The sequence below is a fragment of the Ctenocephalides felis genome, unplaced genomic scaffold (assembly GCF_003426905.1).
Source record: "Ctenocephalides felis isolate EL2017-DRISC unplaced genomic scaffold, ASM342690v1 CF-g0.4_SCAFFOLD_03573, whole genome shotgun sequence".
Taxonomy (NCBI): domain Eukaryota; kingdom Metazoa; phylum Arthropoda; class Insecta; order Siphonaptera; family Pulicidae; genus Ctenocephalides; species Ctenocephalides felis.
Window position 1 is genome coordinate 23,396,231 of NW_020539727.1, and position 17,138 is coordinate 23,413,368.

Consider the following 17,138-nt stretch of genomic DNA (forward strand, 5'->3'; position numbering starts at 1 on the left):
TATAGATTTATCATTATTTTTGGCAAATTTCCAAAAATCTTGCACTAAATCTCATATTGTCAAATGTCATCTCTTTGTTGAATTTATTATTAGAACATATCATGATCTGATTTTGGCACAAATTGTACCCAGACACCTTAAAAATAACACAAATAGATAGAAATAATCAAAATACTCATCAAGTTTGTAATTGAAAATATTTTTATGTAAATTTGATTTTTAAATAATAAATGAACATTTAATTTGCCAAATAAAACTATTAATCAATATATGTAATTGGTAACAATATGTAAATTTAATTTTCCTTTATAAACCAATAGCTCTTTTACCCATTACGTAATTTTTACATAAATTTTTACATAAATCCATTCCTCTCGTTAATTTGTTCCACTAATTTTTAAAAAAAATATTTCAAATTAAATCACCTATATTGTTCCAAAACAATTTTTTTGTTCATATGTATAATTTTCTCCATAGAAAATAATTATTTGTTGAATATGCCTCAATCAATATGTTATGTTCGAAATGTTACACGACTCGCATACGAAATTCATGCGAGTGCGGTTTTAGTGCGAGAGCTGGTAAAATAATTGTTTTATGGCATTATGGTGTTAGACAATATTGTAGATTATTTAATTTTGTATAAATTTGCTGAATATTTCATTTATTTATATTAAACGGCTCAGAAGTTAGAAGAGAAATTGTAAAGTATTACACAAACGTATTTATAAATCAGTATGTTTTTTGAGACCCAAAAAAATCTATATGGATCCTGCGAAATCGAAATATTTAAAAATGAAATATCTCGAGAACGCTTTGAGATATTTTAGAAATTCAAAAAGTCTCTTATATAATACTTTCAATTTGCCATCGAACTGTGTTAATCACGATTTGCCGTTTTAACTCGTTCACTAAGAATGCAACCTAAATTTGCATACTTATATTGAAAGAATCAAATAACACAATCGGACATGAAAAATTATCTTAAAAATATATTAATTAATTATAAAAATACATATTATCGACTTGCATTGTTAACTATTTTTCCAAATCCTGAATATTTATTAATGTATAATGTATATTCTTAATGAATTAGTGAAAATTGGAAATCGAGAGTATTACTATTCGATGGCAAATTGAAAATGTTTTTAGAACAACTTTTTGAATCACCAAAATATCTGCAATAGTTTTTACAAAATTGAATTTTTACACTTTGCAAATTGTATAAGTTGTAAAAATCAATATGGATCCTGCGAAATCGAAATGTTTAAAAATGTAATATCTTGAGAACGCTTTGAGATATTTTAAAAATTCAAAAAGTCCGTTATATAATACTCTCAATTTGCCATCGAATTGTGTTAATCACGATTTGCTGTTTTAACTCGTTCACTGAGAATGCAACATAAGCATGCATATTCATATATAAAAAATCTAATAATATATTGTTCAGCTATAAATTAATTCTTGAAACGTATCAGTATAAAAGTGTTCGCTAGGAAATATTGTAAATTTTATTTAGTTTCACCCTATCTAACTTAAAAATAGTGCTTTCATATAAAATTTGTGAGTTATTACTCAAACCCCGAAGCTCTCCGACTATTATTTCCATTAATTCACGTTGAATTTGACATCTAATGAGGCTTGCACACTCATGTATCAGAATTTAATTATAATAATATCGATATTCCCGGAATTTATTACCGTGTGCACATACCTATTTGTTGAGGTCGATTTCAGGTCGAAAACAGATTTAATTGACAGCACTATACGAAGAACTAATTGACCGAAATAATTGTATCAGTATAATATATTGTTTATTGAGTTTTATTAAGTTTATAAGTATACCGAGTTGTTGTAGGGCATTATGATATTAGACAATATTGTAGATTATTCAATTCTAAACAAATTTGCCAAATACATGATTTAGTTTAGACAAATAGTTTAGAAAATATGAATTTTTTTCACCTGACAAAATGCACCTTTGCTGTATGAACATTGGAAATATAGGGACCAAATTTTCCATGGCAATTTTTAAGTATACGGAGTTGCCCTAGAGCATTATAATGTTAAACAATATTTTACACTATTTAATTTCAAACAAATTTTCGAAATACATCATTCAGTTTAAACAAATAGTTTAGAAGATATGAATTTTTTTTTCGACAAAATGTACCTTGGCTCTAGGGAATATAGGGACCAAATTTTCCATTGCAATTTTTAAATATACTGAGTTGCTCTAGTGCATTGTAATGTTTAACAATATTGTAGATTATTCAATTTTAAATAAATTTGCTAAAGATACCATTTACATCCCGTTAATACTTTAGCAGTTATAAACAATTTACCAAACACATATACTTGTTCCACAAACCACATTTTGTATTTTTGCAGCTGTAATTTGTTATACACATAAATAAAACTACATGCATTATTATTTATCATGCTTATATTATTGAAAATATATACAAAAATCCTTCAAAATTTCATTCATTTTACATCAGTCAAATTTTAATTTTTCAAATTTTTTACAAAACTTGGAAGGCGTTACTGGTTCCTTCGTATGGGAAAATTCCTCCTAATAAAAATTTAAAGTTTCCAAAATGTTTGATACGATATGTTCCTGGTGTGACGTCATCAGAAATAGTCCATTCAACAGTGACGTCACTTGTTCCTGTAATCAGATTTATCCTTCTCCAGTGCATCCTGGAAAATAGAAAAAAATATATGAATTTTGATGGAAAATAATTTATAACTTCTAAAACATTTGTTTGAATTGAATGGTGTATATGGCAAATTTGTTTAAAATTAAATAATTTACAATATTGTCTAACATCATAATGCCCTACAACAGCTCGGTATACTTATAAACTTAATAAAACCTAATAAACAATATATTATACTAATGCAATTATTTCGGTCAATTAGTTCCTACGCGCTACAAACTACACGTACCTTTTTTGGGAAAATAATTTATATCTTCTAGAATATTTGTTTAAACTAAAAAGTGTATTTGGCAAATTTGTTTAAAATTGAATAGTATAAAATATTGTCTAATATTATAAAGCTCTAGAGCAACTCAGTATACTTAAAAATTGCAATAGAAAATTTGGTCCCTATATTCCCTATGTTCATATAGCAAAGATACATGTCGTCGGAAAAAAATATATATCTTCTAACATATTTGTTTAAACTGAATCGTGTATTCGGCAAATTTGTTTAAAATTCAATAATGTATAATATTGTCTAACATTATAATGCCCTAGAAAAATTTAGTATACTTAAAAATTGCAATAGATAATTTGGTCGCTATATTCCCCATATTCATATAGCAAAAGTACATGTTGTCGGAAAAAATTCATATCTTCTAAAATATTTGTTTAAACTGAATGGTGTATTTGGTTAGTTTGTTTAAAATTCAATAATCTATAATATTGTCTAATATTATAATGCTCTAGAACAACTCAGTATACTCAAAAATTGCAATAGAAACTTAAAAATATTTGTGCTATATAAAACTATATATACATATACATTACGGAGCTCTATCTTGTTTAAATTTTTAGTACTTTAAAGTTTTCAGAAACTATTTAAAACTAAATTATTCAAATTATACGTAAACATAGTAGAAAATTGTATTTATCATATATCCAAAAAAACAGATTTTTACGATATTTAGTTATTAATTAAAAAAATGTGTAAAAACAGCTCAAGTTCAAAATTTTGTTCATATCGTAGGGACTTAAATTGTTTAGACTTAGAATTAACCTTTAATTTTTGTTTTTCTCCTAAAGTATTTGTTTAAATTTAAGGGTGTATTTGGCAAATTTGTTTAGAATTAAATAATCTACAATATTGTTTAATATTATAAAGCACTAGAACTACTCAGTATACTCAAAAATTGCAATAGAGACTGAAAAATATTTGTGCAGTATTAAATTATATATATAAACATTTCAGAACTCGTTTAAATTTTTAGTATTTTAAAGTTCTTAGAAACAAATTATGTAAAATATACAAAAATATAGTAGAAAGTTGTATTTATCATTTTTCCAAAAACCAGGTTTTTACGATTTTTAGTTTTTAAATAAAATAATAATTTAATATTATTAAATTATATTTCAATACAAATTTTGTTCATATCGTGGTGACTTGATTTGCTTAGAATTTAATAACTTTGAATTTTTGTAGGTAACTAATTTTTTTAAATATACCAAAATAAAGCAGAAAGTTGTTATTATTTCATATATAAATTATAAGTTTTAGAAATTAATTAGTTTTGAAAAATTTGCTTTTGGAAATAAGCCCAAAATGTTCTTATATGAACTTCTTTAAAGAACTATAAAGTTCATAATTTTAAAAATTTTGTTCAAAATATTTTTTTTCAAATACGCCAAAAGATAGTACAAGTTTATATAAATCACATATCCAAAAATTAGCTTTTTACAACTCCTACTTTTTGAAAAAAAAAAAAAATTTTCAAATCGTAGTTATAAATTTGCTCACAGCGCACTTTATTTAATCAATGACATTTTTTCCTAAATTTTTGTCAGTAAATATTTTTTTCTAGTTACGCCAAACTACAGTAGAAAGTCATAACTATATTTTATCCAAATTGCAAATTTTTAAAATTAACAGTTTTGGAAAACCAGCTTTTGCAAACAAGCTTCCAAAAATAAGTCTTTTTCATATCCTTACCTCAAAACTTGCTGTATTTATCCGATTTAAATATTTTGTTAATTTTTTGGCATTTTTTTGTTAATTTTAGTTAGTAAATATTTTTTTCTAATAAACCAAAAGATAGTACAAGTTTATATATATCGCATATCCAAAAATGAGCTTTGTACAACTTTTACTTTTTGAAAAAAAAAAGATATTTCTCAAACCGTAGTTATAAATTTGCTCACAGCGCACTTAATTTGTTCAAAGGCATTTTTTCCTAAATTTTAGTTAGTAAATATTTTTTTCTAGTTACGCCAAACTATAATAAAAGGTTAATAATATATTTTATCAAATTTGCAAATTTCTAAAATTAATAATTTCGAAAAACCAGCCTTTGCAAACAAGCTTCCAAAAATAAGTCTTCTTCATATCCTTACCTTAAAATTTGCTGTATTTATCCGATTTAAACAATTCAAATTACCACAAACTTTCAGGAGCTTTAAGTACATCATTTAACAAGTTTATATTTAATATTTTTATTAAATTTATTTATTTATAATATTTTTTTTCATACTAACTTTGTATCCCAATGAGCATCTGTATAAACAGTTTCCCAGCCACCATTTTCGACCTGTCTTTCAACTTTCAGGAAAGTTTTTCCATGTAAACGATCGTTTCTTGGATTTCCTGAAACCTGAAATAAAATTAATAGAATCAGAAATATATAAACATATTTTAAAAATATGAAAATCTGGAAAAAATAGCTGTAAAACCCATTATTTGCACCTGGTAAATTTAAATAGTTAATATTGTTTTGAACCTTCAGTGTTCAAGAAAATCCTACAAAACCTTGAAAATTTGTTTAAAATTAATGTAAAATATATAATACATATATAGTAAATAATTATATAATACATTGATGTCTTATTGTGCGAATTTTTCAAATAAAATCAAATAAAACAGATATTTGTTCACATTTTCCTGCAGTTGCATTAATTTGGTTTCATCCATATAAAATTGCCATTTATGAAATTCAATCGATTTTTTTCACACTTTAAACCCTCAGTGTTCAAGTAAATCCTGCAAATCCTAGATTTTTTGTTCATAAATTTGTATAATAAATCTTTTTAGAGATTATCCTTGTCTCGACTTGGAAATAAATTTCTTTAAGATTTTAGACGTCTTGACAAAATATCTTTATTTGTAAAAGTTTTAAAAGAAAATATATTTTTTTAAAAGTTTTTTTGAGTTGATAAAACTTTTTTTGAAAGACTTATGTCGTAATCTAGTCGTATTTGTCAAAACTTTTTGGAAAAATCATATAAAATATATATATATATATATATATATATATATATATATATATGTATATATATATAAATAAAATATTATATTTTGTATAAAGATGTTTACAAATTTTAGAACCTTACATTTTACGAAAATTTCAAAATTTGAATGAAATTTTATATAAAAAATGTGTATAATTTAACAAAATGTATTGGATAATATTTTTTAAAATAATTGAAGCTTTTATATTAAATATATTTTTAAAAAATTCCAAAAAATGCGAAACAATATAAAAATGTAAATATAAAAATATTTAAAAATTTTGTAACCTCTAATTTTGCAAAATTTTTAAAATTTGATTTAAATTTTTTATACAGATTATGTAGAATTTGACAAAAAGTATTCAATATTAATTTTAAAAATATTTGAAGCTTTTATATTAAATATATTTTTAAAAATTTCCAAAAAATACGAAACAATATAAAAATGTAAATATAAAAATATTTAAAAATTTTGTAACCTCTAATTTTGCTAAATTTTTAAAATTTGATTTAAATTTTTTATACAGATTATGTAGAATTTGACAAAAAGTATTCAATATTAATTTTAAAAATATTTGAAGCTTTTATATTAAATATATTTTTAAAAATTTCCAAAAAATGCGAAACAATGTAAAATATATAATATACATATATAAAACATATTTTATATAAAAATATATACGAATTTTGTAACCTCTAATTTTGTAAAATTTTTCGAAATTTGATTTCAATTTTTTGTACAAAATATGTAGAATTTGACAAAAAATATAAAATACTAATTTTAAATTTAATTGAAGCTTTTATATTAAATATATTTTTAAATATTTCCAAAAAATGCGAAAAAATATAAAATATATAATATACATATATAAAACATTCAATTTAATGTAAAAATATATACAAATTTTGTAACCTTAGATTTTGCAAAGTTTTTAAAATTTGATTTAAATTTTTAGCACGAAATATGTAGAATTTGACAGAAATTAAATACATAAGAATTTTAAAATTAATTGAAGTATTTATATTAAAAATATTTTTAAAAATTTCCAGAAAATGCGAAACAATATAAAATATATAATATACATATATAAAACATTTATATTTAATATAAAAGTATTTACAAATTTTGTATCCTCGAATTTTGCAAAATTTTTAAAATTTGATTAAAATTTTTCATACAGATTACGTAGAATTTTACAGAAAGTATTAAATAATAATTTTAAACTCAATTGAAGCTTTTATATTAAAAATATTTTTAAAAATTTCCAATAAATGCGAAAAAATAGAAAATATATAATATACATATATAAAAAATTATATTCAATGTAAAAATATTTACAAATTTTGTAACCTCTAATTTTGCAATATTTTTCGAAATTTAATTTAAATTTTTTATACAAAATATATAGAATTTGATGAAAAATTAATTTTTATCAAATTTTTATCAAAATTTAATTGAAAAATCAACAACCCTCAAACTTTCACTAAAAAATACACAATTAAATTATGTATCAATTCTAGTACTTACAAATACTACACTTGGCGGACTTTTGTCATGTGGTACATTTTGTCAAAAAAATTCATATCTTTTAAAATATTAGTTTAAACTAAATTTAGTGTTGAGTATATTTGTTTAAAATTCAATTATCTACAATATTTTCTAACATTATAACGCCCTAGAACAACTCGGTATACTCAAAAATTGCAATAGAAACTGAAAAATATAAGACTGTAAGTCTCCTAAAAAAATATTTCACCCCGCGCACTTTTTTTACAATTTCCCAAATATCTCCCAAACCAATAAACCTACAACCCTCAAACTTTCACCAAAAAATACACAATTAATTTATAAATCAATTCTAGTACTTACAAATACTGCACTGGCAGTCTCGCCCCTGTTGTAAGTCTCTTTAGGCTGACGTTTGCAGTCTCCGAAATCTTTGCCCATTTCTGCAGAATCGTAAACAACCCCCGGAACCAAAGTCCAGACCTTGTCGTCGAAATAATTGGGTTTTGGGCCTAATTCTAGGGTCTCATTCTGAAAAAAAGTAGTAAGAAATATTGTTTAATGTGTAAAGAATAGGTTTGTGCGAAATAATTTTGAAAAACGAGCTTGGATAAAAGATTATAGGCCAAGGGGACAGATGTCTTTTGATTATGGAGTATATGTATAATGTAACAGTTTGTGTCAAGTATATAAAATACGTATATATTTTTTGCAAAATTTTGGTTTATACAGTTTGATAGCAAATTTTATCTAGTTTTCATAAGTCTAAGAACCCAAAATTCTATCTCGATTTTATAAAAAGTTATGAGTACAAAACTGACAAAAAGTGTTTTTGTATTTTCTTACTTGAAAATGTTTGTTTTTTTTTCAAATACCTCGTTTGAGCATTCTTAGCACATTAAACAAAATTTTTGCAAAATTTTTATTAAAACTATTGGATAGCAAATTTTATCTACATTTTATATAATTTGAACTAAAATTTTTATATCGACTCTAAAAAAAGTTATAAATACAAACTGAAAAAATAACATTTTATTTTCATACTCCAAATTGTTTTTACCAAAAATGACAAGTTTGGACATTTTTAGAATAATTATCAGAAAATTTGTACAGTTTTATGTTTGACTATTTATTAGCAAAATTTACCTAGATTTTACATAAAATAAACCAAAATTTTTATTCTATCTTATTTATATCTTATCTTATTTATATCTTTAAGAAAAAGTTATAAATAAAAAACAGAAAAAATGTGATTTTATTTTATTACTCCAAAACGTTTTCACTAAGAATACCATTATTTGAGCACTTTTAGATAAATTATCAAGTATTTTGCAAAATTTTTGTATATTTTTTTTAATAAAAAAAATGTATGTAGATTTTACAAGTCAAAGCACAAAAATTTCTACTTTGACCCTAAAAAAAGTTATAAATACCTAACTGAAAAAATGTACTTAAATAATCAATAAGCAAACTGTTATTTTTCTGCGTTATTTATATTTATTTTAAAATATGAATTATTATTCAATTTAATTTTGGGTTTAATTATTTAATAGCAAAATTTACCTTTTTTTTACATAAAAAAAAAAATTATTTCAACTTTAAGAAAAAGTTATAAATACAAAACTGAAAAAAATGTCATTTTATTTTATTACTCCAAAACGTTTTTACCAAGAATGCCTTGTTAGTGTACTTTTAGTATATTTATAAAAGATTTTACAAAATTTTGATTTACACTATTTAATAATAAATTTTGTGTAGATTTTACAAATCTAAGAACAAAAATTTCTATTCTGACTCTAAAATAAGTTATAAATACAACTCTGAAAAAATGTCATTTTAAATTATTACTCCAAAATGTTTTTTCACTAAGAATACCATTGTTTGGGCACTTTTACTAATTTTGTGATAACTATTGAAAAATGTGAAAATGCCGCCAAGCTAAGCACAGTATAAGTGAAAATGTTGCACAGAATTATTTGCAAATGCGCTTAGACTGTGACTATACGGGAGCACTTTTTCAATTTTGTGTAATTAGGCAACTATTTTTTTTTTAATTTAATTCGAAATGAAATGACGATTGTTAATGTTCTGGAGATTGAACTAAATTGATTTATGATTTACATTTGATTTGATCTGATATAAAAATAAGATAGCAAAAATAATGAAAGTTACTGTATTTGTAATAATATATTTGAAAACGTTTAAAATTTCTCAAATATTTCATTACGGTACGGGAAGTTCCAGTAATTTGCCTTAAGGCACGATGCCATACACCACTAGTATTTATTTTAAAATGGGAATCATTATTTATATTTATTCAAAAATAAAACGATACAAATTTACAAATGCAGAAATAACATTTTTGTTTTCACATTTCGAAATATTTATTCTGTCAATTATTATTCATTCGTATTTTTATTCGAATGTTTTCATATTCAAATGAGAGAGAATGAAATCATGTTCTGTTTTTCAACTTTATGAAATTTTTACTTCATAAAAAATTATAAATATATATATATATATATATATACATATATATATATATATATATATATATATATATCCATTTATATTTAGTACAAAATTGGGTTTCTCGTGACAAAAAATAGGGCAAAAACCTATTTCCAAATCTGCATACGACCTAAATGGCTTTGAGAGAGATCTCTCCACCGGATTAGGTCCTTGATAACACTGTTAATGTTTATTTTATCGAAAAATCAGGATATCCCACACGACATGTGCAAAAGGATACGATTTCACATAATAGACAGAGACCTGGGGGAAAAATAACGAGTGCGCGTATGGTTCACACGCGATTGAAGTAAAACTTATTTGCTACTATACAAGATGGCATTTAAGTAAAAATAAATACATCATATAACAATTTTGAATAATGTTTATTAGTAATATGATGGTAACACTCGTGATGCACACATTTATTAGTGTCGTCAATCATTAAACACATTTATATAATGATAAATTATAAATTATATATTTATAATGGCATTAAAAATATGTATACTGTTTAAAAACAATAATGGAATTAAAGTCATACTTTAAATATGGCATGATCGGTTTGTCATTGTAATAAGCATTTAGAAATGAACCTTTATTAGAGTTCTTTTCTAGTGATTATCGGTATACTAACTCACAGTGCATTTGTTTATTGCATCTTTTATAACTTTTGAATTGAACGTCCGATTTTATTAATTTATTAGTAAAGTTTGTGCACAATAAAATTGTCTATAATATTTCTAAAGTTATAAAAATCTACAGCAACTCGGTATACTCTAAAATCGCTTTTGAAAATGGAGAATTTTTTTTGAGATTGAGTTTTGGTGATTTTATTCATTATATCTCTAGTAATTTTTAAACTAACTCTCCAATTTTGATAATTTGTTTGTTAAGTTTGTACAAAATTAAATTATATATAATTCTTTCTCATATTTCTACAGTATATCGGTAAATTCTAAAATCGCTTTTGATTTGTTCATTGTATCTCTTGTAACTGTTAAATCAAACGTCCGATTTTATTGATTTGTTAGTAGAGTTTTCATTAAATAAGCAAATCTAGGTTCCAAAAATTATATTGTAATTGTTGACATTGTGGTACAAATGCCAAAAATAATAATAATCAAAACACTTCAAATATTTATTTAGAACATCATTCAAACAGTCAAAGTTGATTTAAACTAAAACCATAAGAAAATTTGGCCAAGGAACACTATTTGGTATATTGTATAACTTTGGTAAAAATATTCGATATATATTTAAAATTCTAATTCCAAAATCTCATACGAATTGGAGCACAGTAAAAAAATTCAGACCCAAACGCAACTTCACTCATTATGTAAAAATTGTGTTTGAAGAACTTCATGTAATTAAAATTAACATACATTCATTGACTGATGGTATTTTTTTTTATTTTTCGCTGGCGATATAATCTCATTCTTTGAACAGCTGTAATTTTTTTATTAAATCAAGATTAGTACTACGATGTAACTTTAAAATGTTTATTTATTTATCTATGCCGATTTACTCGTTGATATCGGTACGCGTACAACGTTGATGCCGGTACGCATACAACGACAGATCTCTATTCACATACGCGACGACTAATCACAATCGACCCGTACAGAAATGATATCATCGAGAGCGAATGACGAATCATTGGCTCGACTCTTATCTTATCTTATCTGCCGTAACGCACTTCCGTTGCATTTGTCCAAAATTACACTCTAGTCGCGTCTAAAGAAGTTTTACTTCAAAAATTTATTTTACTTGTATAAATAATTTTATAACTTTTGATTTACCATAAATTTTTTTTTAATAATTCGGTGTAAAATAAGTTTGCAAATTTTTAATAATTTTTTTTCATTAGGTCGTATGCTCCCTGTCTAACCAATAACAATTGTCGACATTATATGGATAGAAAACGTAAAAGAAATATTTTTTCTATTTTTATTGGAAAAGGATATTTTCAAAAGGATTTTCTTTCCGGATGGCAACAATAAACAGAAATAGAAACTAGCTGTAAGTGGAATTCTGTCTTAAGGCAATTAAGGCATCGTGCCTTAAGGCAAATTGCTGGAACTTCCCGTGCCAAAAATTATTATTTTTTTAAAAACGATTAACATTTTTGAAAAAATTTTACTTCGAAAAAATAAGATTTTTTAGAAATTTTAAATTGGACAAAAAATTACTTTTTTTGAAAAAAAAAATTTTTTTTTAAAAAAAATTTTTAAACAATTTTTTTTGTAAAAATTTTTTTTTGGAAAAAATGTTATCTTCATTTTGACATATTTTGGAAGATCTGAACTTTTTTTCAAAGCAATCGTACTGCCTTAACTGCATAGAGACAAAATATAAAGCGCGTAAGCGCCGCGTCGCTGTCTAACGAAAAAACATTGGTACGGAACCCATAGGAATGTAAACAAAACTTATACTTATTGTTAAAATCTCAATAAAATATCTGATAATTTGATATGCATATGTGTAATGTCTAATGATTATTGTTGACCGCCAAATGTTATTTTTTTTAGTTTTTTTTACTAGATCTCCGAAACCGCTAGACCTATCTTCATGAAAATTTGATCAAATCTTCATCCTGTTCATACAAGTAAAATGTTTTTTGAATTATTCCAATCGGACGCTCCGTTCTCTTAAAAACTGAGTTACCGTTTTTGGCCCTTTTTGCCCCATATCTTCGGAATGGCTAGACCTGCCTTTGACAAAAACTAATCAGCACGTCTCCTTATCAATACGAATCGAATGTTTTTTGAATTATTCAAATTGCTTCATCCGTGTTCCCGAAATCGTCGACGAAAATTTGTATCCGAACACACACACATGGACGCACACACACACACACACACATACATCAATTTTCTCCAAGGTATGCCAACATATTCAGAAACCTCTGAAACGTGAAGATATATAAAAATTTTCATTTTCGATTTTTTTGCGATTACTTACCCTATGGAAAGTTAATTATAAATAAATCAATTTATCATCTCCAGAACATTAACAATCGTCATTTCATTTCGAATCAAATTCCAAAAAAAAATAGTTGCCAAATTTACACAAAATTGAAAAAGTGCTCCCGCATAGTCACAGTCTAAACGCATTTGCAAATAATTCTTTGCGACATTTTCACTTATACTGTGCTCAGCTTGGCGGCATTTTCACATTTTTCAATAATTTTCACAAAATTGAAAAAGTGCTCCAGTACACAAACAGTCTAAACGCACTTGCGTAAACATTTCTACCAGAGTCGCGCTTAGACTGTGCTTAGCTTGGGTGATTTTTTGAATTTTTAGTCCAAAATTACAAAAAAAAATTTTGAAAAAAAATTAGAAACAAAAAATTTTTTTTTCCAAAATCAATTGTTTTGTTGAAAAAAGCAGAAAGTTCTTTGAATCATTTAAATCGGACGCTTAGTTCTCTCAAAAACAGCCATTTTTTTTAAATTTAGCTCGGTATCTCCGAAACCTCTGGGCCTACCTTTGCCAAAAACTAATCAGCACATCTCCCTATCAATAGGAATCGAATGTTTTTTGAACCATTCAAATCGGTTGATCCGTTCTCTCAAAAACTCGCTTTCTATTATTTGCACTCTTTGCTCCATATCTCCGTAACGGCTGGACCTGCCTTTGCCAAAAACTAATCAGCACATCTCCCTATCGATAGAAATCGAATGTTTTTTAAACCATTCAAATCGGTTGATCCGTGCGCCCGAAAACGTGGACGAAAAAAAGCGGACATACAAAACACACACACACACACACACACACACACACACACACACACACATCCATTTTTTCTGAAGTATGCCAAAATGTTCAGAAACCTTCAAAACGTCGAGAAATGTAAAAATTTTTGATTTCGATTTTTGGACGATTACTATAACTTACCCTACGGGAAGTTAATAAAATACTTTCGGATATTTTTAGATAAAAATATAAAGGCATAAAGCAGCAATTACTTCATTTCTCTAATGAAGGTTCATTTCTAAATGCTAATTACAATGACAAACCGATCATGTCATATTTGAAGTATGACTTTAATTGCATTATTGTTTTTAAATATTATACATATTTTTAACGCTATTATGAATATATAATTTATGATTTATCATTATATAAATGTGTATGATGGTCGACACTAATAAATGTGTACATCACGAGTGTTACTATTATATTACTAATAAACATTATTCAAAATTGTTACATAATGTATTTATTTATACTTAAATGCCATCTTGTACAGTAGCAAATAAGTTTTACTTCTTTTTTGCATCTTTCTGTCTTTTATCCGACGATATTTTAGGTCCAAAATTATCATAGATATGTACAAAATATTTAAAGTTTTCACGAATAAAAAGGTATATTTTATATACAATGTTTGTTTTAGAGAAGGATATTTACAATGTGTGCAAAGTCTTTTCTTTCGATAAAAATGTCACAAGGGATTTCTTCTTTTTATTTTATCTTTATTATAAAGAAACTTTGTTCTGAGAAAACATTTTACAGAATAAAACTGCAGTTGAAAGAGCTAAATAAATATACTCAGAGTATTATTATAGAAATAACTGTAATAGATTTTATATATATAAACTTGCAATACAGAAAATACAAAGGAATCGTAGAGAAGACTAATACAAATTTTTGATTTGATTGAAATACTTTAAAATTACTCTAATAAAATTCATTTCTAAATGCTAATTACAATGACAAACCGATCATGTCATATTTGAATTATGACTTTAATTACTTTATTGTTTTTGATATTTTATATTTTAGTACACATACTAAAAAATAGTATGACCAAATAACAATTTTGTACTATAAATAAAATCTTTATTTTTTTAATATTTTTTGTAAAAATTTGTCAAGAATCATTTTTCTGTAGTCAGACTTTTCATAATATACGTGCGTTTGGAATAATATTTTTTGAAATTCCAGTTTTTATACTAGAATGCTATAATTTTAGTATTTTATCAACAAAAGTAGATGTTATGCAATTTAATTAAAAAATTTGCTTATTTTTACTTATTCACTGAGTAAATAATGATTCAATTAGAAGTTTGCAGTTCGAGTTATAAAAGTCTGTTTAGTTAATTTAAAACTGTTTTTTGTATAAAGACATATGGATTTTACTATTTGTTAAATTAATATAGACTATATAGAATAACATATATAAGTTACAGCTTTTTATCACATTTAAAATAGTCGCAATAAATTTTTAAACTAACAAAGTTTGAATTATACTTTGATTTTTGAGTAAACTTTGTTTGCATAATATATTTTCAAAGAGCTCGTAAAACCGTAGAATTTATATTAAAGCGCTCAAATTTTAGTATATTATATTTCAAACTATGTATTTTGATTTCTATTATCTAAATTTATAATGAAAAAAAAAATGATATATAAAAAATACCAAATCCAAAATTTGTACCCACATGTCTGACTTTATTTTTCCTTAAACTTGGTTTGCATAATATATTTTCAAAGAGCTCGTAAAACCGTAGTATTTATATTAAAGTGCTAAAATTTTAGTATATTATATTCTAAACAATGTATTTTAATTTCTATTATCTAAATTTATAATGTATAAAAAAAATTATATATAAAAAATACCAAATCCAAAATTTGTACCCACATGTCTGATTTTATTTTTCCTTAAACTTGGTTTGCGTAATATATTTTCAAAGAGCTCGTAAAATCGCAGTATTTATATTAAAGTGCTCAAATTTTAGTATATTATATTTCAAACTATGTATTTTAATTTCTAGTATCTAAATTTATAATGACTAGAAAAATTTATTTATAAAAAATACTAAATTCAAAATTTGTATCCACATGTCTGACTTTATTTTTTCTTAAACTTGGTTTGCATAATATCGTTTCAAAGAGCTCGTAAAACCGTATTATTTATACTAAAGTGCTCAAATTTCAGTATATTATATTTCAAACTATGGATTTTAATTTGTATTAACTAAATTTATAATAACTAAAGAAAATTATATACCAAATCCAAAATTTGTACCCACATGTCTGACTTTATTTTTCCTTAAACTTGGTTTACATAATATAGTTTCAAAGAGCTCGTAAAACCGTAGCATTTATATTAAAGTGCTCAAATTTTAATATATTATATTTCAAACTATGTATTTTGATTTTTATTGACTAAATTTATAATGCCAAAAAAAATTATATATAAAAAATATTAAATCCCAAATTTGTACCTGAAATTTTTGACTCGAAATTTTATCTTTATTATACTAGAATTTTATACTCGGTTGGCATATGCATTTTCAAAGAGCTCGTAAAATCGTACTATTTATACTAAAATACTATAACTTTAGTATATCATACCACAACTTATATATTTTGATATCTAGTATTTAAATTTGCAATAATTAATTTGTTTATATTATTAAAAAATCATAAATTAATTTGCACGTATGCACCTGAAATTTTTTATATTTCAATGCAAATACATACAAAATTTTGTTTAGTTATATTTTCAAGGAGCTCTTCAGACTAATTATTTATAATAAATATTTGAAATTTAGGTACAATATTGATTGGTAACTATATTTTCATGTCAGTTACAAAAAATCGATTTTTAATACATTGAAAGTAAAAATTAAAATTTTGAATTCCAAAACAAGTACTCGTGACTAAATTTTTTTGTATCCGAATTTTTTGTAGCTGAATAAAGTAATTTTATTTTATTCTAAGCATAAAAAATCATCGATTTTAGTATTTGTTGTATTAATATAAGCTTTAAGCAATGACATACTAAATTTACAGATTTTTAGCATAAACACCAAGGTACTAAAAAAATTTGTAAAATATATGAAAACATTTAAACAAAAATTTAATTTCGTGTATAAGTACATTTTTAAGGAGCTCCTCAGACCACATTTTGCGTAAAAGAAACATGAAATTTTGGCAAAATATTGTATGAAGCTTATAATTTAATACTGCATACAAAAATTTTTATTTTTGTTAAATTTAAAGCTTGGATAAAATTTAAATCACAACAAGTACTCTCGATTTAAGACTTAAGTCTTTGATATATTTAATATACATTTTTCTTGACAAAAATCTTTTGTAGTCGTTGAAAAAAGTAATTTT

General features: G+C 24.4%; 1 protein-coding gene across 1 annotated transcript in view; it reads right to left on the reverse strand.

Moving 5' to 3' along the window:
* Positions 1 to 2,430: 2,430 nt before the first annotated feature.
* Positions 2,431 to 17,138, reverse strand: part of LOC113389125 (neutral ceramidase) — a 152,985-nt gene continuing 138,277 nt past the window's right edge. Inside the window, exons 13-15 of the mRNA XM_026626178.1 lie at positions 7,858 to 8,025; positions 5,238 to 5,353; positions 2,431 to 2,703 (exon numbers count right to left, since the gene is read on the reverse strand). Of these exons, the coding sequence (XP_026481963.1) occupies positions 2,526 to 2,703; positions 5,238 to 5,353; positions 7,858 to 8,025 (462 nt within the window). The 3' untranslated portion in view covers positions 2,431 to 2,525. The remainder of the gene's footprint in view (positions 2,704 to 5,237; positions 5,354 to 7,857; positions 8,026 to 17,138) is intronic.